At 43.3% G+C, this 21,354-nt stretch overlaps 1 protein-coding gene and 2 long non-coding RNA genes across 3 annotated transcripts in view; 2 read left to right on the top strand and 1 right to left on the bottom strand.

Annotated features, from left to right (window-relative positions):
- LOC118213916 (NACHT, LRR and PYD domains-containing protein 3-like) overlaps positions 1 to 21,354 on the bottom strand; it is a 45,754-nt gene that overhangs the window by 16,198 nt on the left and 8,202 nt on the right. Inside the window, exons 4-6 of the mRNA XM_035393149.1 lie at positions 17,399 to 17,735; positions 10,031 to 11,468; positions 9,599 to 9,952 (exon numbers count right to left, since the gene is read on the bottom strand). Coding sequence (XP_035249040.1) covers positions 9,599 to 9,952; positions 10,031 to 11,468; positions 17,399 to 17,735 — 2,129 coding nt within the window. The remainder of the gene's footprint in view (positions 1 to 9,598; positions 9,953 to 10,030; positions 11,469 to 17,398; positions 17,736 to 21,354) is intronic.
- Positions 1,623 to 2,194, top strand: LOC118213920. The gene is made up of 2 exons (XR_004762550.1): positions 1,623 to 1,781; positions 2,087 to 2,194. It is a non-coding gene; the product is annotated as an uncharacterized LOC118213920 (long non-coding RNA).
- LOC118213921 lies at positions 8,145 to 8,598 on the top strand. The gene is made up of 2 exons (XR_004762551.1): positions 8,145 to 8,185; positions 8,491 to 8,598. It is a non-coding gene; the product is annotated as an uncharacterized LOC118213921 (long non-coding RNA).

Here is a 21,354-nt window from a genome sequence, read left to right on the forward strand (position 1 = left end):
CAACTCGCTACAGTCACAGTCGCAAAAGAGGCTGGTTCAATAAGAATAAATGGTTCTGTGGGTGTGGTTGGGTTTGGTTTCATTATTGCCTATCAGATCACACCATTTCTTTCCCTTTAGGAAACTCAGCCAAACGCTAATGTCACCATGGCTGAAGAGCCAGTGTGTTGTGATTATCTCTACTGAAGGGAGGAGAGTGTTCTCTAGCATAACTAGAAGTCTGTACAACACTGAATTCCTAGACCTTGCAGCAGGGCCCCTCCGTCTCCAGGCACCAGACCTCCCAAGGACAACAAGAAGTTAAAAATATTGCATGTGTGTGTGTGTCTGTGTTTTCTTTCTCTCTGTCTCTTATGTATTTCTAGAAGTCCAAACTGGTGAGCTTTGCTCTCCTCCTTATCCTCCCCCTGCCATCCTGCCAGGGAGGAACCGGCTATGATGCCATGATGCCCAGGACTCTGAAAGCAACATTAGATAAAAGACCAAACTATTATTTTTTATATAAAGCTAGTTTATGTAATGCTGAAGACTAAGATGTCACCGTATGCTTATTCAGTACTCATGCTATATGACTAGACACAGCCAATCATTTATTTTGTTAAATCTCACAAGAGATTTGTATTAACCATGCGTATTAACCATGTACCAATCAGAATTATGTATGTTATTGTTAACCACTTTTTGCTAATAAAAGCAGGGACTGGACTTATCCATCTTGTTGTTTGTGCCAATCAGATGTAGAATTGTGTATGCTATTGTTAAACACTTTTTGCTTATGAAAGCAGGGACTGCCCCTGCTTTCTTCAGTTCAGGCTTATCCATCTTGTTGTGTGTAGGTTCCGGACTCTTTCTGTAGAAATGAACCCTGTTTCTTACATGGATATACCTCATCGTGCTGGTTATTCTAAGGGGAGAATTTTCTCTGCCCAAAGTTGTAAACAATTACAACCATTAGGAGGGCCTCTACAAACTAATGAAGATGAAACTGAATAGTTTAAATTCATTATTTTGTTAATATTAAACAAAAACGGTTTATTTTCTGTTCATATGCCAGCTAAGAGGTATAATAAACGGTTCTGTTCCCATGAACAGTTCTGCAGGGAGAATATTCCCAGACTGGCCAGGAGCAGGAGGCAGCTGGCAGAGACAGCCTCCAGTCGGCCTCTCCATCCTGCTGCTGCCGCTACTGTTTCAGCTAGGCAGGCATTACGCTTGTGCACCAGAGGACAGGAAAAAAGACAGTGATTTTGTTTGAATGAACTTCTTCGCTGTCAGTTTTTATCATACACTACCACCCGTATCTGATCAATGATTCGCAACGAGACTGGATGCAACTTGCAAAATTCCAAGACGTCTGATTGTAAACGTTCTAAAACTGCACTTGGTGATTTGACAAGGTGGGTCTTTTGAGACCCCAGGGCAGGCAACGGCTTCAGACCATAGACCGTATAAAAGCTTCAGACGATCTGCAACTAACCAGTTCACACCACTGCAATTTTCTCTGCAACATTCTAAAACCGTTTTGTCTTGTTGCGAATCATTGATCTGAACTGGCCTTAAAATTACCGTTATTTACATTGCCATCAATATATTTATATAATTTATGATGATCGGTGTGCAAAAGGCTCAGAGTATGGACAGTGAAGACCGAACCTGTTGCTAGGCAACGCCCTTTTGTTTACAGCTCGCGCTTGCCGCGGTTAAATTTTGTGCAAAGTTAATCAGTTTAACGGTCATTTTCTAGCGAGTTAAGTTTCCTTTGTGTGCGTCAATAAACGGCAGTAAGTACATCTTTCTCTATCGTCAAGGATATTTAGTTTAGATTATTAGTTAATCCATTGTCTGATAGTAATTTGTATAGCAGAATGTTTAAGTTTTAGTAGCAGTATTCCTTAATATTTACCACATATTGGCGATTTATGCTAGGTACATTAGAGTGTCATTCCTCGCGACAATGCATCTACATATGGTAGAATATTCCGTTGTATTTAGTAAGCTACGTGATTAGCACCGTTTATTTCCTTTTAATGTACAGCCGATAATAAGTGTAGAAGTAGGCTAACTGTACTTCTTTTTCCTTATTTAGAACCACACATACACACATGCACACCCACCTGGTTTAAACCTAAGAGGAGAACAGAGATTGCCTGTGCCTGTGTATTTGCATTCCATTTATAATAAACCCCCAAAAGAATTTCCTGCCTCCGTGTCCTGACCAGACACCCCATATTGTTGACAAACTCCTAACCACCAAGAGCTTCCTTACAATTTATGGTCCTTCGAGCCGGATTGAGTCACCAATATGGCAGCCAGTAGTGAGGGAACCAGTCTCCCTGCTTCACCATCTATGCGTCCTGTGCGCGCAGTTCAGCGACCAAGATATTTGGAAGATTATTTAGTGCAGTATACAGACCAACGGAATGTAGAGCAGATACACAGGCACGAAGAGGAGGGAGAACAGCCTAGTCCTGCTAGGAGCACATCCTCCATGCCACCGGCGTGGAGTGCGCATGAAGCCATCGTGCAGCAAGCTATGGAGACAGCGCGGCAACAGAGTGAGACGGCCAAGAGGCAGACAAAGCTTTTGGAGTTTGTCCTGCAGCGCCATTCCCCTCGGTCCTCAGCTCAGTCATCAAGGAGGTCGTCACGGCATCAGACACCAGCTCGCCCACATCACCCAGAAAGAGTAGGTGAGCAGCATCCCCCTGCCAATGCCCCTCACCATTCCCGAGCTGATGATCAATCAAGCGTAGCTGCAGAACTGGCTCATCAGCTAGAAGATTTAACTATCCACCACCAACAGTGGCCATTGCCTCCACCTCTCAGCCGAGACATTCATCCCCCTCAACACGTGCTTGATCCACGCCATAGCCTTCAGGCTATCAAGCAAGAGAACGAACATGACCCAGCTTCCCATCCTCAGACACAGTATCTGCCTCCACCCAGGCATCCGCCCGCGCATCATCTTGAGCATCAGTCAGCACATCAACCTCCTTATGTGCCCTACCCAGGGAACCCGGTCATGCCAACACCTTATCCCCCCATGATGTACGTGCAAGCAGCCCCCAATATAGAAGGCCCCACGTTTCCAGACTTCACGAAAGAAGATAGAGCCCAGTATGTGGAGCTTCGCCTTTCCCTCAGCACCCTCCTGCACCCCACGCAATCTGAGCATTACAAGTATGCCATCCTGCTGAAGCATGTGAAAGTACCTCAAGCCCATCGCCTTGTGCTAGCTCATGCAGAGTCTAGTACGCCCTACTCTGAAGCTCTGAAGGCACTAGATGAGCGTTACGGACGCCCATATCAGTTCGCATTGAAGGAGATAGAGGACATGGAACGCTTACCCCCCATCCGAGACGATAGGGCTTTTGACGAGTTCGCCACCAGAGTGCAGTCACTAGTCGGGATGCTGAAGTCGCTTAAAGGAGAAGGTCGGGAGGAACTCCACTGCGGCTCAAACGTGAAGCGCCTCCTCGGTAGACTCCCCAAGCACCAGCAAGAGAGGTTCCGTCGACAACAGTACAGGAAGGATCCTGATCAGTTGAAGCTGTCACTCATTGACTTCTCGGATTGGCTGAAAGCTGAAGTCAGATGCCTGGACATTGAGCCCTCCCTTCAAGCCCACAGCGAGAAGGACAAGAAAGACTCCAAGTACAAGTCCAAGGTGAAGGTCACTACGGTAATGCATGGGACAGACAGCTCCAAAAATCCACAGTCAGATGTAACCTCCAAAGCAGCTCCTCCCATCCAGACCCGAGGTAAGGCTAAGATATACTGTCCTTACTGCAACTCTGAACACTATCTCAGCCAATGCGAGAGCTTCGCTAAGCTAACCAAAGGGGAGATGGTGGACTGGATCAAAACCAAGAGAAGGTGCTGGAGATGCGGTCGTTCTCACCTAGCCTCCGTCTGTGACCTGAAGAAGCCGTGTCGACTTTGTAAGTCTAAACACCTCTCCATTCTGCACGAGGTCAACCAGAGAAGTGAGAACGAGCCCACCAACACAGTGGCCATCACATCGACAGCAGAGACTCACTACCTAGATCAGCCAAATGGATATAGCCAAGTGCTGCTGAAGATCGTCAGAGTCAACCTGTACTACCAGGACAGAGTGTTCAACACATATGCAGTGCTTGACGATGGTTCGGAGAGAACTATCCTGCTCTCATCTGCAGCACGCCGCCTGGGAATACGGGGTCAAGCAGAAGATCTGACTCTTCGTACCATCCGCCAGGATATCAAGACACTGCCAGGCTCACGTGTCTCCTTCACCATCACGTCTGTAACACAGCCCAGAAAGAGGTTCCGCATCCAAGGTGCTTTCACAGGTGACCACCTAGGCCTGTCTCAGTACACCTACCCGGTTTCCCAGCTCCAGAAGAAGTATCGTCACCTGACAGGCTTGCCGATTCCACCCATTGATGGAGCTCAACCAACCCTCCTGATCGGATCTGATCAAGCCAGTCTAATCGTTCCGATTGAGCCAGTGCACCTGGGCCCCCCTGGTGGCCCTGCAGCAGTCAAGACTAATCTCGGTTGGACACTCCAGGGTCCAGCTAAGTACCTTCAGCAACAGCTTCCGCCCGCACAGTGCTTGTTCACGGCAATTTCCTCTCCTTCTGCTGAGCTGTTTCGTCAAGTTGAACGACTGTGGCAGTTGGACACGCTGCCTTTCAAGAGTGAGAGGTTAGTGACCAGATCCAGACAGGACAAATACGCAGTGGACCTGTTAGAGGCCGATACCACCCGTGTAGAGGTCGACGGAGTGCATCGTTATGCTACTCCCCTCCTGCGAGTCCAAACCATGCCTAAGCTGCAAGTTCCAAAGGAAGTTGTGATGAAAAACCTGCAGAACACAGAGAAGAGGTTAGCTCAAGACTCACAGCGTGCATCTACTTACCAGGAGGAGATCAAGAAACTAGAGGTCGCTGGGTATGCCACGAAGATTGACAACCATGAAGCTGACACATCCAAAGAATCGTGGTTCCTGCCACACCACATAGTCAGACATAATGGCAAAGATCGGATTGTGTTCAACTGCAGCTTCCAGATAGGCGGACAGAGTCTAAACAACTACCTACTCCCTGGCCCGACCTTAGGACCTTCACTCCTTGGAGTCCTCCTACGCTTCAGGGAACATCGAGTCGCGATGAGTGGAGACATCAAAGGGATGTTTCATCAGGTTCGCCTGTTGGACAAAGACAAGCCCTTGCTGAGGTTCCTTTGGAGGGACCTGAAGACCGACAAGCCACCCTCAGTATACCAGTGGGAAGTCCTGCCATTCGGAACTACGTGCAGCCCTTGTTGTGCGATCTTTGCTCTCCAGAAACATGTCACCGAGTCCAGCCAACCAGGAGAAGATGTACGTCACAGTGTGGAACAGTGCTTTTACGTCGATAACTGTCTGCAGAGTCTACCTACTGAAGACGAAGCAAAGAGCCTTGTGACAAAGCTGAGAGCCCTCCTAATCAGTGGTGGCTTTGAGATCCGCCAGTGGGCCAGTAACCAGCCAGAAGTGATCCACCACTTGCCCAAGGAGGCTAAGTCTGACAGCAGCGAAAGGTTAGTTTCCCAGACCCATGGGGAAGCTCAAGAGATGACGCTAGGTCTCAGTTGGCACCCCCAGGAGGACACACTCCACTACAGGCACCGCCCAGTTGCTCCAAGCCAGACGACAATGCGAAATATCTACAAGATATTAGCAAGCCAGTATGACCCCCTAGGTTATATCCTGCCCTTCACCACAAGAGCCAAAGTTCTGGTCCAGAGACTGTGGGCCAATGACCGTGACTGGGACGACCCGCACTTACCCACTGATCTCCTGCAAGCCTGGAACACATGGGAAGAAGAGCTCCCTCAGCTCCTATCAGTCAGCCTCTCCCGGAGCTACTTCCCATCTGGCATTGATATAAGTGTCATCACCCTCGAGCTTCACGTATTTTGTGATGCATCAGAGTCCGCCTATGGGTCAGTCGCATACCTACGTGGTGAAGATCCTCAAGGCAATGTCCATGTGGCCTTCGTGCTAGCTCGCTCGCGAGTGGCACCAAAGAAACAGCAGTCGATGCCCCGTTTGGAACTTTGTGCTGCCCTGACTGGAGCTCAGCTCGCCCAGGTGATCCAGAGAGAGCTCACCCTTCAGTTGAGAGAGACGGTGCTGTGGTCTGACTCCACCACTGTGCTAACCTGGATACAGTCTGAGTCCTGCAGATATAAGGTGTTTGTGGGGACCCGTGTATCCGAGATCCAAGAACTGACCGACCACCGGTCATGGAGGTATGTGGACACGCAGAATAATCCCGCAGATACCATCACCAGAGGGATGACTCTGTCTGACCTCGCCAAGCCGAACCAGTTCAGTCATGGTCCAGCCTTCCTTCAGCAGCCACATGACAGCTGGCCAACCCCGCCGTCTTTCGAGGAGGTTCCAGACGAGACAGAGATGAAGAAGTCTTCGTTCTGTGGCCTCACATCGACTATCTCCGCTCCAGAGATCCCGCCTGTCGATGAATATTCCACCTTCGAAGACCTCCTTGAGGCGACTAGTAGGTCACTGCACGGAGTGGACTCCCAGCCAAGCACCCTCAGTGCTGATGACTACGCAGAAGCCGAACTCCGAATCCTACAGAGAGCGCAAAGTGATAGCTTTCCAGAAGAGATCAAGTGCCTACAGACAGGGAAAGCTGTTCCATCCGGCAGTCGGCTCATAACACTTGCCGCAGAGTACGACATCTCCAAGGGCCTCGTCCGTGTAGGCGGTAGGTTACGCCGTTCTTCCAGCCTGGAAGACGACGTTGTGCACCCAATCGTGCTAGAACCGAAACACCCTGTCACCAGGCTCATCATACGGCAGTATGATGACAAGCTGCTCCATTCCGGAGCTGAGAGAGTCTTTGCGGAACTCCGACGCAAGTTTTGGATCCTTCGGGGCCGCGAAGCCGTGCGTCGCCATCAGAGATCCTGCCCAGAGTGTCAGAAATGGAGAGCGAAGCCAATCATACCAAAGATGGCAGATTTGCCCCCCTGCCGTCTCCGCCTCATGAAGCCCCCATTCTATTCAACGGGAGTGGATTGCTTCGGACCATTCCAGATTAAGCGAGGTCGGGTTACGGAAAAGAGATGGGGAATTGTGTTTAAGTGCATGACAACGAGATGTGTCCACCTGGATGTGCTGCATAGCATGGACACTGACTCATTCCTCATGTCGCTCAGAAGGTTCGTGGCTCGACGAGGAACCCCCTTTGAGCTTCTCTCCGACCAGGGAACCAACTTCCGGGGAGGGGAGTCCGAGCTTCGAGTAAGTTTCCAGGTTATGAGTGAAGAGTTAAAGACCCAGCTGGCTAAGCGCCAGATCCGCTTCCAGTTCAACCCTCCAAATGCGCCACACTTCGGTGGGACTTGGGAGCGGGAAGTCAGGTCCATCAAGGCCGCGCTATATGTGACCATGGGAGCACAGACGGTGACTGAAGAAGTTTTGCGGACGGTCCTCATTGAGGTAGAGGGAATTTTAAATTCCAAGCCGCTAGGTTATGTTTCGACGGACGTAGCCGACGTGGACCCAGTAACCCCCAACTACCTCCTCATGGGGCGGCCCGACTCCTCGCTCCCTCAAGTGGTTTATCCGGAGTCCGAGATCCTCAGTCGGAGGAGATGGCGGCACAGTCAAGTACTTGCGGACCAGTTCTGGACCCACTTCCTGCAGCATTACTTACCCTCCTTGCAGTCAAGGCAGAAATGGGTGAAAGAGACGAGAAATCTTACCATTGGCACAGTGGTGATGGTGATCGATCAGCGGTTACCTCGAGCACTGTGGCCCGTGGGAAGGGTCAAGAAGACTATCATGAGCGCAGACGGGAAGGTGAGAACTGCTGAGGTTCAAGTGGACAACAGGACCTACACAAGACCGGTGGCCAAACTCATTGAGCTACCAGCTATCCCAGAGGATACTCCGACAATGTCCCCAGCGGACACTGAGCCTTCAAGGAGCTGATTCGCACAGCGAATCAGGGGGCGGCTGTGCAAAAGGCTCAGAGTATGGACAGTGAAGACCGAACCTGTTGCTAGGCAACGCCCTTTTGTTTACAGCTCGCGCTTTCCGCGGTTAAATTTTGTGCAAAGTTAATCAGTTTAACGGTAATTTTCTAGCGAGTTAAGTTTCCTTTGTGTGCGTCAATAAACGGCAGTAAGTACATCTTTCTCTATCGTCAAGGATATTTAGTTTAGATTATTAGTTAATCCATTGTCTGATAGTAATTTGTATAGCAGAATGTTTAAGTTTTAGTAGCAGTATTCCTTAATATTTACCACATATTGGCGATTTATGCTAGGTACATTAGAGTGTCATTCCTCGCGACAATGCATTTACATATGGTAGAATATTCCGTTGTATTTAGTAAGCTACGTGATTAGCACCGTTTATTTCCTTTTAATGTACAGCCGATAATAAGTGTAGAAGTAGGCTAACTGTACTTCTTTTTCCTTATTTAGAACCACACATACACACATGCACACCCACCTGGTTTAAACCTAAGAGGAGAACAGAGATTGCCTGTGCCTGTGTATTTGCATTCCATTTATAATAAACCCCCAAAAGAATTTCCTGCCTCCGTGTCCTGACCAGACACCCCATATTGTTGACAAACTCCTAACCACCAAGAGCTTCCTTACAATCGGAATAAAGCGGTCTTTACACAGAGCATTAACCCCGGGGTATAGGTGGAGCAGAGCCGAGTCTGATTTCTGTGTATAGATGTCAAGCCTGAGAAAACTAAATTTCGAAAAATACGGCAGTATGGATTAGCGTTGTTATTATTTTATTACGCTTCCTCATATGTTCCCTCAGCCTTGATGCCCTTTTTAAAAAATTAAATCAGCTTTGTTTTTGTTTTATTCTTCTTGTTCTGATTGCTAATTTAACACCCAGCTCTGCTTTATTCTCGAACAGTTTAGCTAGTAAAACCAGAAACACCAGGGGTAACATTTTGCAAGGCAGTTGTTATATCACACAACAATCATTCACAAGAAAGACAATGTTTATTGTGCACGAGATACATAATTGCACAAGCCAACAGTTTTACAGTTACCGTGGCCAAGGTGCCAAATGACTGATGTCACACAGGCGACACTGTTAGGAAGTTGGGAAGTGAGGTCGAAAAACACACCTGCAATTACCGCTTCTCGCCATTGGTACCGCCAAAGAGAACGAAACTGAGATCTTCGCAGTTTAATATAGCATTTATTCATTTTAATCTGCTTGAATTGTATGTTCTGACAAAGTTTGATCCATCAGATTACTCTGCCTATCAATGAACGCATTATTTATTTCACAATGGCTATCTTTGCAAATAATGAGAAAATGTATTAAATTAGTAAATAGTTATAGTTCATTAAATCAAATATTTGATATATGATGAGGTTTTGCATTTCATGCTGCCTATGTTCTGGATAGAGGACTAGTTAAAACATCTTAATTCATAATTTTTTTTTTTTTTAACCAAAGTTTCTCTTCTCCGGCAATTTTATTGCACTTTATTCTCGCTAGAAATACAAGGTGGGAAAATACTGTCAACTACATTATTAATGACATAATACTCACGTGGCCTTCCTGCAGTTCCTGACTACTGGTACCAGTCTCTGATGGCCTGCTGCTGATGTGTTGTAGGTCTTCAAGTCAAACTCATCCAGGACCTCCTCTGACATAAGTAATACAAAGGCTAGAGCTGAACATTGGTCTGGTTCCAGCTCTTTATCAGAAATTTTCCCTGATCTCAGGGAATTCTGGATTTCCTCCACTAGAGAGTTGTCATTCAGTTCAATAAGACAGTGGAACAGATTGATGGTCCTCTCTGCTGAAGATTCCCCTCCGATCATCTCCTTAATGTACTGGACTGTTTCCTTAATGCACTGTGATCTGCTTTCAGTCTGTGCCTGTAGGTCTGGTACAGGTGATCTGCTTCCTGTATGTGTCTGTTGGTCTGGTACAGTTGATCTATTTCCAGTCTGTGTCAGTAATCTTCCTAAGAGAGACTGAATGGACTCCAGAGAGAGGCCAAGAAGGAACCGGAGGAAAAGGTCCAGGTGTCCATTCTTACTCTCTAAGGCCTGATCCACTGCACTCCTGTGTAACTCAGACAGCTGCACTCTGTCACTGTGAGGTTTTGATTCTTCAGCTCTGAGTACATTTCTGTTCTCATTTACACATGAATGAAACACAAGCAAGGCAGCCAGATACTCCTGAATGCTCAGATGCACAAAGCAGTAGACCTTCTCCTGGTACAACCCACACTCCTCTTTAAAGATCTCTGTGCACACCCCAGAGTACACTGAAGCTTCACTGACATCAATGCTACTCTCTCTCAGGTCCTCTTCATAGAATATCAGATTGCTCTTTTCCAGCTGTCGAAAAGCCAGCTGCCCCAGTTTCAGGATGATTTCTGTATCTGATGCTGACATTTTCTTTGGGTCTGTCTCATCAGCGCCATGATACTTCTGATTCTTCACATTAGTTTGAATGAACAGAAAGTGTGTGTACATTTCAGTCAGAGTTTTGGGCAGATCACCACTCTCTACTTTAACTAACATTGTCTCCAGAACAGTAGCAGAAATCCAGCAGAAGACTGGTATGTGACACATGATGTAGAGACTCCTGGATGACTTTATGTGTGAGATAATTCTGCTGGCCTGGTTCTGATCTCTAATTATCTTCCTGAAGTAATCCTCCTTCTGTGGGTCATTGAACCCTCGTACTTCTGTCACCTGGTGGACGCACTCAGAAGGGATCTGATTGGCTGCTGCTGGTCGGGAGGTGATCCAGAGGAGAGCAGAGGGAAGCAGATTCCCTTTAATGAGGTTGGTCAGCAGCACATCCACTGATGATGACTCAGTTATATCACAGCAGAACTTATTGCTTTGGAAATGTAGAGGAAGTCGACACTCATCCAGACCATCAAAGATAAACACCACTTTGACTTTATCACCTTCAACCCTTTTGATCTCTTTCAGTTGTGGAAAGTAGTGCTGCAGAAGTTGCATCAGACTGAATGCTTTTTCCTTCTTCAAATTCAGATCTCGGAAAGGAAGAGTGAAGATGAAATCAACGTCCTGATTGGCTTTCCCTTCTGCCCAGTCCAGAATGAACTTCTGCACAGAGATGGTTTTCCCAATGCCAGCGATGCCCTTTGTAAGAACAGTTCTGATGGGTTTCTTTTGTCCAGGTAAAGGCTTAAAGATGTCATTGCAGAGGATTGCAGTCTCCTGTGTGGTTTGTCTCCTGGATGGTGTCTCAATCTGTCTGACCTCGTGTTCATTATTGACCCCCCCACTTCCCCCCTCTGTGATGTAGAGCTCTGTATAGATCTCATTCAGAAGGGTTGGGTTGCTCTGCTTCGCTAAACCTTCAAATATGCATTCAAACTTCCTCTTCAGATGAGTTTTCAGTGCCTGCTGGGCTCTTTTTATGGATTCATCTGAAAAGAAATATGATAATTAATTGTTTAAAATAAGATTAAAATTTCCCTTTCAATAACAGATTTTAAGAAGAAACTATCAATAAAAATATTAAGGCCCTCAGTTTTCACAGTATTTCGTAAATACAGTATCATAGTGCTACATGCTTCGATCAGTACGTTACACACCTCACACAGTGATACACGCCTTTATCACAGTGTGCAACACACCCCTCACACAGTATTACATACATTCCATCCTTGAAATTGAATTTCTTGCTGACACGAGCATCAGTGTCACTGTCACTCTCGCTATAATCATTTTTGATTGAATTAACATAAATGGGTATTTTTTTCATTATGGTGAAAAGGAGAACGCACTTTTTTGATTCCGCGTTCCCAACCTACTGCCAGTGTGTGATGATGTGTAGCTATCCCTCCAACAAGAGTGACTAGCTACATGGAAGAGGGAAGCTAATTTTTGGAATCATATTAAAGAAAACCGCTGTTATTTTCTGGCAAGTTAACGATTTATATGTTGCTATTTGATTATAGCTGAAGCATTTCTGACACTGAACATGAAAAATTAACTGTTTTATGAAAAATCGGTAAAAACAGGATTGACCAGGGTCTTACACAGGTTTTACATTGCAGGCTTATAATATGACAAGAGAGTTAGGGATTGGATCCATAAAAATACTTGAATGGCGACTACGCTGACCACTATCCTAAAGTATGGTACCTGATGCTAGCCCACTATTATGCAGAATGATGGAAGCTGTCTCTGAGGAAAAAACATAGAGAAAAAGTTACACTCTGCTGCATCCTACTGTCAGAACCCCGCAAGTAGCCTATTTCCCTCTGGCTGGCAGAATCTCTACCGTAGAGGCAATTGCATCAAATGAAACCCTAAATCACTGTATTGAAAATGCAGGTGCCAGACCATGTAACATTAAACGTAGGTTAATAAGACATAGGAAAAATGTTATCATGAATCAAAACATAGTTACTCATTCTTACTCTTACAAACTGCATGAACCCCACCACCCCTACCTAAGGGACAGTGAAGTCAATTAAAGTGAAAAAATGCTTTTATGATTAAAAAATTGTTTCTCATCCTGATTATTAACTACTGTATTCAATGAACCCCTAATTAATTTTTTTTTTAAACCACATAATGTTGGGCTGTTTTGTTATTTTTTGTTTGTTAATATTTTTCTTTCCTCTTTAGCTGTATGTTTGATTTGCATAAGCTTAGGTAATTAAAAGAAAAAACCGAAAAGCTTCCATGGGTGGAATACATGTCCAGCCATTATGCTTTATTCAAACCTCCCCAAGTTGTATTTTACAAGCTCCTGCACATGAGCTGGGGGCAGTCTGCGTTGCGGAGACACAACATCCCTTGCTATATTGAAAGTTGCTTGAAACACTCATTGGGGGGCAGGTCAGATATTTTAGAGTCACATGAGCCAGTGCTGGGCGTGTCATTAGCCAACAACTTGTAATGTTTTAACTCCAGTAAGCCTGTGTGCTACCGCTTACAAAACCGTACATTGCAAAACTATTTTCTTGAGGTAAAGTACACAACTGAATCAAATGTCACATTTGTATTTCTAAATTTTAGCAGTTTTGTTATATAGGCTAAAGGAAAATGTATCGAGGCATATTACAGGAACACTGAGAAAAGCGATAAAATGTGCATGACAAGAGAAAACGGAAAAAGTAGTTAATGAAATTCAAAGTGCAATATGCACCGTCACTCTCCTCTTATCAATTCCTCAGAGAACGCGCAGCTTTGGTGGTTTACTGTAACCGTACGCACACAAATCAGTTATATTTCACTCAGTTGTCGTTTAGCTATTCTATTCAGTTTATTCAAAGTCTCAGTTTTAGAGAAAAAACAAAAATATATTGATGGCACTATCTCCATGGATTTCTAAGCCTATCATTTCTATGACTACAGCATCCACAATTGTTCATCCCCACCCTAAAGGCTTTATCAACTTCATCACAGTTGCAGTGAATGAATTCTGCATGATTGTATGTGTCAAAGTACTTTCAACAGCACTTTATTGGGAAATTCTTATCAAAACAAAGGTCATTCAGTTGTTCAATAGGGTGCAGAGTAGACAACGACATGTTCGCACCAGGGTAAAAGCACCTGTTGTTGTCTATTGTCTAGCAGGGGGCTTTGTGAAGAAAATGGCACAGACTGCCTGTATTTCTTTACTGAGTCGATTTTTATTTTATTTTAAAAACGCAATTATTTAAGCACAAATATTTAGGAAAGTCATGGAAGGAGGAGGATATAGGCATTTATGTTATAGGTGCTGGAGTAATTTTAATTATAAAGTCCCCAATGCATGATTGACATGCTCTGGTCTATCTTTAAAGGAAACTCTCACTGCAGGTGTGTGTGTGTCTAACTGAGAAACGTGGTGCTGACTTGTAAGCAAATCGCATGAAAGAGATGGGAAAATAGATACGAATCTGAATAATATTTGCCAAATTCGAGAGGAGAAAACATTCGGGAAGAACGCATTATTATAGTGTTGCCAAATGTGGTATTTGTATTCGCCACCATCCCTAAGTGACTTTGAAAGAGGGTTAATTATTGGGGCACGGATGGCAGAAGCATCAGTCACATAGACTGCTCAACTGCCAACAGTTTCAATAGGAACAGTGACCAAAGTGATATCTGCATTTAGATCCATGGGAAAGACATCAGTAAATAGGGTCAGAAATTGTGGTCGAAAGCACACATTCAATGAGTGTGATGGTTGTGCATTAGTGTGTAAGGAAAAACAGAAGAGCAACTTTTCCTCAGGTGACTGAGAATGTCAATGCAGGCTGCGATCACACTGCCAGCAAGAACAGTTCATCAACAACTACATAGAGAGGGATAATATAGTAGGGCTACAGTGCATAAACCCTAAATGCCCATTTGAGAGTTCTGTGGTGCAAAACCCATAGGCACTGGTCTACAGAGATGTGGAAAAAAGTGATATGGTAAGATGAGCCATCCTTCACCATATTCTCGACAAGTGGGCGAGTGCATGTGTGGCATCCATCAAAGAACCATACAGGCCTGAATGCTTGACCCCTACAGTGAGGGGGTCTGGTGGCTCTGTTATGCTGTGTGGGCTTGGTCCACTTGACCCCTTAAAGGGAAGGGTCACTGCAAATCAATGCAAAGTTAATGTGAGTGATCACCTTTCTCCTACGATGAAACATTTTTATTCTGATGGGAGTGGTCTCTTCCAGGATGACAATGACCCCATCCACAATGGCACAAGGGGTTACTGAATGGTTTGATGGAAGTGGTTAACACTTTGGCAAGGTCTGGCATATCCGTCTCTCTCTCTCTTTTCTGGCATTTCATAATCAGTTGTTTAATGTTTTGTTGTACGTCTTCTGTTGTGTCATTTAGAAGTAGTGAGCCTGCATTCAATAAAGAATGTATGATATCAACGCATTAATCTATTTGACTGCTTTGTAGTAAATGCAATTAGCTAATCTAAAAACGTAATATAGAGCTTTTGACTTGTTCGTTGATTCCACCAGTTTTCTGTAGACTGACCTATCAATGAATTCAGCAAATTCATTGATAATTCTCATTTTCAATAATAATTATTAAATTAAATCACATAAAATATATTTTACATGTAGGTTAAGTGAGAGGTTCTAGCATGCAATTTCACTTGGTTCAGTATTCAGAGTTCTGAACATTTTAACAAGGGCGTCAACTGTTGGAACTGCTGGATTCAGAAAACAAACATATCCTTACTTGTCCCACAATATATTTCCAAGTTTATAAAGAAATATATATATATATGTATAATTATAATTATACATATATATATATATATAACCTGCCAGTGAGTTAGCCTAACTGCTCTACTACAGGTGGCGCAGCCACCTCTCACCTGGCAGACCTGCATTTGTCACAATATTTTATCCCAGGTTCAGAGGTCGCAGTATTTTATCCCAGGTTCAGAGGTCACAGTATTTTATCCCAGGGTCAGAGGTCACAGTATTTTATCCCAGGGTCAGAGGTCACAGTATTTTATCCCAGGTTCAGAGGTCACAATATTTTATCCCAGGTTCAGAGGTCACAGTATTTTATCCCAGGTTCAGAGGTCGCAGTATTTTATCCCAGGTTCAGAGGTCACATTAACGTTCGGTTTCTGCGTTTTTTTACACAGATAAAGGAGCCACATTGCAGGAGAAAAAATACACTGCGTTCTATAAACGCAGATATTGGTCCGACTTTTGTGCTGTTTATTGATCATAATATTTACACAGCCAGTGGTAGCATTGTGATATTCAAAGAGAAAGCACTTTGGGTGAAAAGTTGAAAACAAGATATTACTTTCTCGTTAGATTTGTTAAGATAATGCATTTGATTTGCTTTCTGCGTGCATCATCATCGTTCTGTAGCCAATTAAAACCGACATCAAAAATAAATAAATGGTACTGTGCACAGTAAAAAAAGGCTAGTAGTACTGCCGTATTGTCATCTGTATAAAGAAGTGCATTCCAAATTAGTTTGTGATACTGTACAAAGTATCACAACAGTCCTCTACAACAAGTCGTCAATGGTAAACTAGAATTGTACAGCTACATTTTTCATGGCCATCGTGGCAATATTACTACAATATAGTCACTAAAACTGCTGTCTGATACATGGGGGGACTCTTAAGGATTTCCACTAGCCCAGATGAAATGTTATTATCCCTGTTTTTAAATTCATAACATGTTTACTATTAAATCCTTTCATATTCAAAACATGCACATTCATTCTTGTTCTATGACCTGTAAAATTTCCATCAATAATACTACTCATAGAATAACAAAATGTCTTCATGCAGTAAAGATCAAGGCTACATTGAGAAAACAATGAAATCTCGAGTGAAAGTGTTCGCCAAACAAGTTTAAAAGCGGCAAAAGGAAATAGGCTACAAGAGGCAGCATATGCAAAAAATGTTTGATTTATTTGTATTAACAATTCATATGTAGAATTAGCTCCAAAGAGCGCTGGAGCGGGGCCTAGCACATGCGGAAAATTTTTTCTGAAAAACTCTAGATAGTCGGCCTCTACACTTTTTCACAGGCCAGCCCAGTAATTTGTTTCTGCCTACCCCACTGTAGCTTGCACATGAGTAAATAAAACAGAAATCGCTTCTAGGGTCATCTATTATTTTTTCTATCATCATATAGTCTGTGTGGCAGAAATACTTTTTGATCAGAATGCCAAAACATAATTTGTAACTTATTTCATCCTGCTTCTGTTAATATAATTATGAACAACAAATATTTATTTTTGGCATGTAGCACGACCAATGCAGATTATTCCCAACTGAACTTGTGGATCTCCCGCTTGATGTCAGGAGGTGCTATTTTCCACACAACAGATGCAGCACAAATTATGTGCTACCCACGTAGTCGGAGGATAAAAAGGTCATCATATTCTCAGTTTGCGCATCTTCAGGCGCACAAGTAGGACTCAAACACCCCGTTGCAGGGTCATGCTTTTGCTTTTGGAACGAGCTTCTTTACAGCGTGAGGCCCTCATAGTATAATACTTTTATGCTGATTGCTGAGTTTGATTCCTGGATACAAACTCAGGGCAGTATGTCTGATGGGACAGTGGACTAGTTATTGGTATTTGAGCACAAGATTTTGCCTTTAAACCCCCCTCAAGGACATTTCATCTTGTTCATTTGCTTGTCATTGTAATCACTGCTTGAGGCAATATTTTAATAAATTAAATTGTAAAACAAATGTTATTTTTTGGCCTTTTATATACAGTATGTAATATTGTCAATGTAAAACAGTATTATGAAAGTGTAGATGCTGTAAATCAGAACATTGATCACTGTTAGATTTGCTATGTAAACTCATTTCAGAATTCTAATGGACACACAGTAGCAATGAGAGAAAGCTCTTACTGTGCTCATCTCTTTCCAGTGAATCAGCGAGATCCTTCTGCTTCATGTTCCTCAGGATGTGGAGTGTGATCTTCAGAGACCTCTCACTGCCACAGGTCTCCAGCATCTTTTCAACTATGTACAGGACCTCAGGATCCTCCTGCTGTCTCTCAGTGCATTCTGGGTAATCATCAATTCGATGACTTTTGAACAATTCCTTCATCTTCATAAACTTAACCAGTGCAGAAGGATCTTCAGGCAGACTCTTTATGCATTCTGGGCAATCCTGACTCAGATGGCTCTGAAACAGTTTCAGCTTTTCGTCCTTCTTCAGCTTCATCAGAGTGCGCAGGAGAGACTGAAATAAACACATGTAGAGGTGTGCTGTATCAGTGTGAAATAAACACATGAAGAGGTGTGCTGTATCAGTGTGAAATAAACAAATGAAGAGGTGTTCTGTATCAGTGTGAAATAAACACATGAAGAGGTGTGCTGCATCACAATAATAAATGAACACGACAAATAAATGGGCCATAATACAAGTGAACCGTAACAAATGTCTGTTCGTAAATGTGAATGCACCATGATGCGAGGGAAATGTCCCCATGAGGATAAAGAAGTTTTCTATGTATGTATGAACAATATATATTTTACATGCAGTATGTATTGTAAGTAGCAAATGTACGAAAACTTGTACATTTAGTAAAATGAAGTTGACAAGCAAGTATAAACATATGTTTTCTGGAGGAATATGCTTCCTGTAGGTATTCACCAGCAGTTATGTACATTCATTAAAATGTGTTGCATGAGGTATTCGACACTTTGATGTGACACAAAGTTTAAATGAAATGGTAAGATTAAAATGGTAAGATTACAGTTTCTCAATTGTTCAAATACGTTTTCTGAAACTATAGCTCAATTTCTCAAAACTCCACACAAAGCATAGCAACAGTTAACCTTTTGCTAAAACTACACAGATGCAGATGAAAAATGCATTCACAACCAAGTTCTCTCTTCTCAAAAACCTTTTCCATCAAAATGATTCACACAGGCCTCATATGAATAGGTCTTATTGAGCATTGATTTCATACTGGTGTGATAAATTTAAAAACACAACCATCAAAATACTATATATATGTTTTGGCGTCAAGAGGTCATGTTACATATTCAAGTTATAAAATTGTGTAAAAATTGCTTATCTTTTCTCCTTTTTTTAAGTTTTAGTTTTCTTTTTGAGGGGTCCCAGAATAGGCTGCAATTTTACAGTAAATATAAAGACTGTTGCCATGATACAATACAGTAAATATATCATCATATAAATAGTGCATTTGCTAGGTAAACCTAATTCTAATTCAGTACAGTACAGCAAAGTGTGTTATCACTTTGAGTGTTGTTGTTATTGTGTATGATACAATGCACATTTGTTGTATTGTCCTGCCAGTGAGGTCCAGTTGGGCTGCACTCACAACCCAGTTTCTATCATGAGTCATACTGAAAATTGTTAGAAGTGTTTTTTTCATTTTCCTTTTCAGTGCAATTATGAGTTTTGCCAAAATAGATAACATTTGTGTCTTCTCAAAACTAGAACATGCTTAGACTGGACAATGGATGTGATGATCTGTTATCACATATGAAATCAATGAACAAATTCAAAAAGGTAACAAAGCAAATCTTTATTTGTTACTGTAAAACAAATCTTTGCAAAAATAAAAATCGTAGTTTGTAGGCCTGCTGTAAAAAAAACAAAAAACAAATACGTGATCAACCAAAGTTGCATCTATTTCATTTGAAATATTAGCTTGTCTCCCTCTTCGTCCACCTCCACCTCCACCTCCACCTCCACCTCCACCTCCACCTCCACCTCCACCTCCACCTCCACCTCCACCTCCACCTCCACCTCTCTGTGCTGCGTGTTGCTCCATTGTTTTCCAACACAATAGAGGTCACCGGAGGTCTCTTTTATGCTCTGGCAGATAATTGAAAAGTTTAGCCAATTGAGTTTGAGCAGGTGTGGCGTGAGTGAGACCAATTGGTACTTAGAGTTTGGCATTTGAAGGCCAGTGTTTTCCATGTGAACAAACAAGACAAAAATTGTGCTAAATGATGAGATTTTGTGTGTAGAGTTGTGCAAAAATGTGATTTAGAATTGCTATTTGAGTGAAAACAAAGGAATTGTGCTTAGAGTTTTGCAGAAATAGTCTTTGTTGTTGACACATGAGCTTCAAGTTTTCACTATCGTGTGCATAGTTCCAGTTTTAGTGTGTAAACATTTGAAAAAAACTGTAAAAAAACACAGGGCCAAGTGTAGATGGTATGTCATAATGCAGTCTATGGCCCTCATTTATCAATCTAACGTAGAAACCAGCGCAGATGCGCGCGCAGAAATCATCTTACAACTGGGTCCACGTTGATTCATAAAACGTTCGTATCTCTCCTATCACAGCGTAAGAATGATCGGGCGATAAATGTGGCGGCTTACAGTTTTTCTCCATTGTATACAGACAAAAAATGGAACTATGCACACAATTCTGAAAACTTGAAGCTCATGTATCAACAGCAAGACTCCAGACTTCTAAACTCTAAGCACAATTCCATTGTTCTCACTCAAATAGCAATTCTAAATCACGTTTGCAAAACCGTAAGCACAAATCTCATCATTTAGCACACTTTGTTCACCTGGAAAACACTGGCCTTCAAAATGCCACACCCTAATTACCAATTGGTCTCACTCACTTCTCACCTGTTCAAAAGAGTTCAATCATGTGTCAGAGCATAAAAGAGCCCTCTGGTGACCTCTACTGTGTTGGGGGAAAAAATGGAGCAGCATGGAGGACAGAGAGGAAGAGGAAGAGGAAGAGGAAGAGGAAGAGCGAGAGCGAGAGCAAGAAGAGGAGGAAGGAATATTTCTAATGAAATCCATGCAACTTTGGTTGACCATGTACTCAATCATGGCCTAACAATGACCAAAGCTGGGCAGCGAGTCCAGCCGAATTTGAGCCGCTTCACGGTAGCCTCAGCTATCTGGGCATTTAGAGATAAGAATAGGTAAGTAACCACTTCAGTAGTCTTCTATACTCTCTACAGTAATTACAGTAATGTAACTTTATGGTTTCTATGGATATTTACAGTGCTTAGAGAAATGCATAGTGTAATGTTGTTTTGTCTTACATTTATGAAATATGTGTAGCCTATACTGTATATACTTTTCACAGAATAGAAAGACGACCAGCAAGAGGTGGCAGAGGCCGGAAATTTACAGATGAGCAAGAGACCACCATAATCAACATAGTGTTGGCTAGTAAATATTTGCTTTGTTACCTTTTTGTATTTGTGCACTGATTTCATCATTACATCCCCAGAAAGACAGTCTAAACATTTTCTTACTGTAATGTTTTTCATTTTACTTGCATTTTAGTGCAATTACTGTATGAGCTTTGCCAAAATAGGTAACTGTGACAAACACGCCTGCCACAGGCCACCGAAGTGGCTTTCTTTGGGGCCCTCCAGCACAGAGACACAGGGAGATGACGTTCCAACAGTCCAGATTTTATTAACGAGGGTTTGGCAAGATGTTAACGCCAAGGAGCAGATGTTAAAACAGTCATGACCGAAGCTCCCCTGTGTGGGTGGGGATGGCAGATTTAACCTGTGCGCAGTGATTACCTCACTACGCACAGGTGCAGCCACTCCTGTTCCTGGGTCCAATTAGCCTGGCCAATTATCTAATTCTTAACCAATTGGCCAGGTCTAATTAGCTTGACCCAGGGCAGGTGTGGCTGCTTAAACCAGCCATCCCCACACCACATACCCCCAACGCCAAACTGAGGCCAGGGAGAATCCCTGGCCGAAGCCTACTCCCCCCCCAGCACTCCAACCAAGCAACAAAAAAACCAAAAACACCAAAAAAAAAATCCAAGCGCCCTTAACACTTTAAGGGCCCCGGAACAGTCCAGTACAGTCGTGACCCTCCCCCGGAT

Source organism: Anguilla anguilla, chromosome 15 (assembly GCF_013347855.1).
Source record: "Anguilla anguilla isolate fAngAng1 chromosome 15, fAngAng1.pri, whole genome shotgun sequence".
Taxonomy (NCBI): Eukaryota; Metazoa; Chordata; class Actinopteri; order Anguilliformes; family Anguillidae; genus Anguilla; species Anguilla anguilla.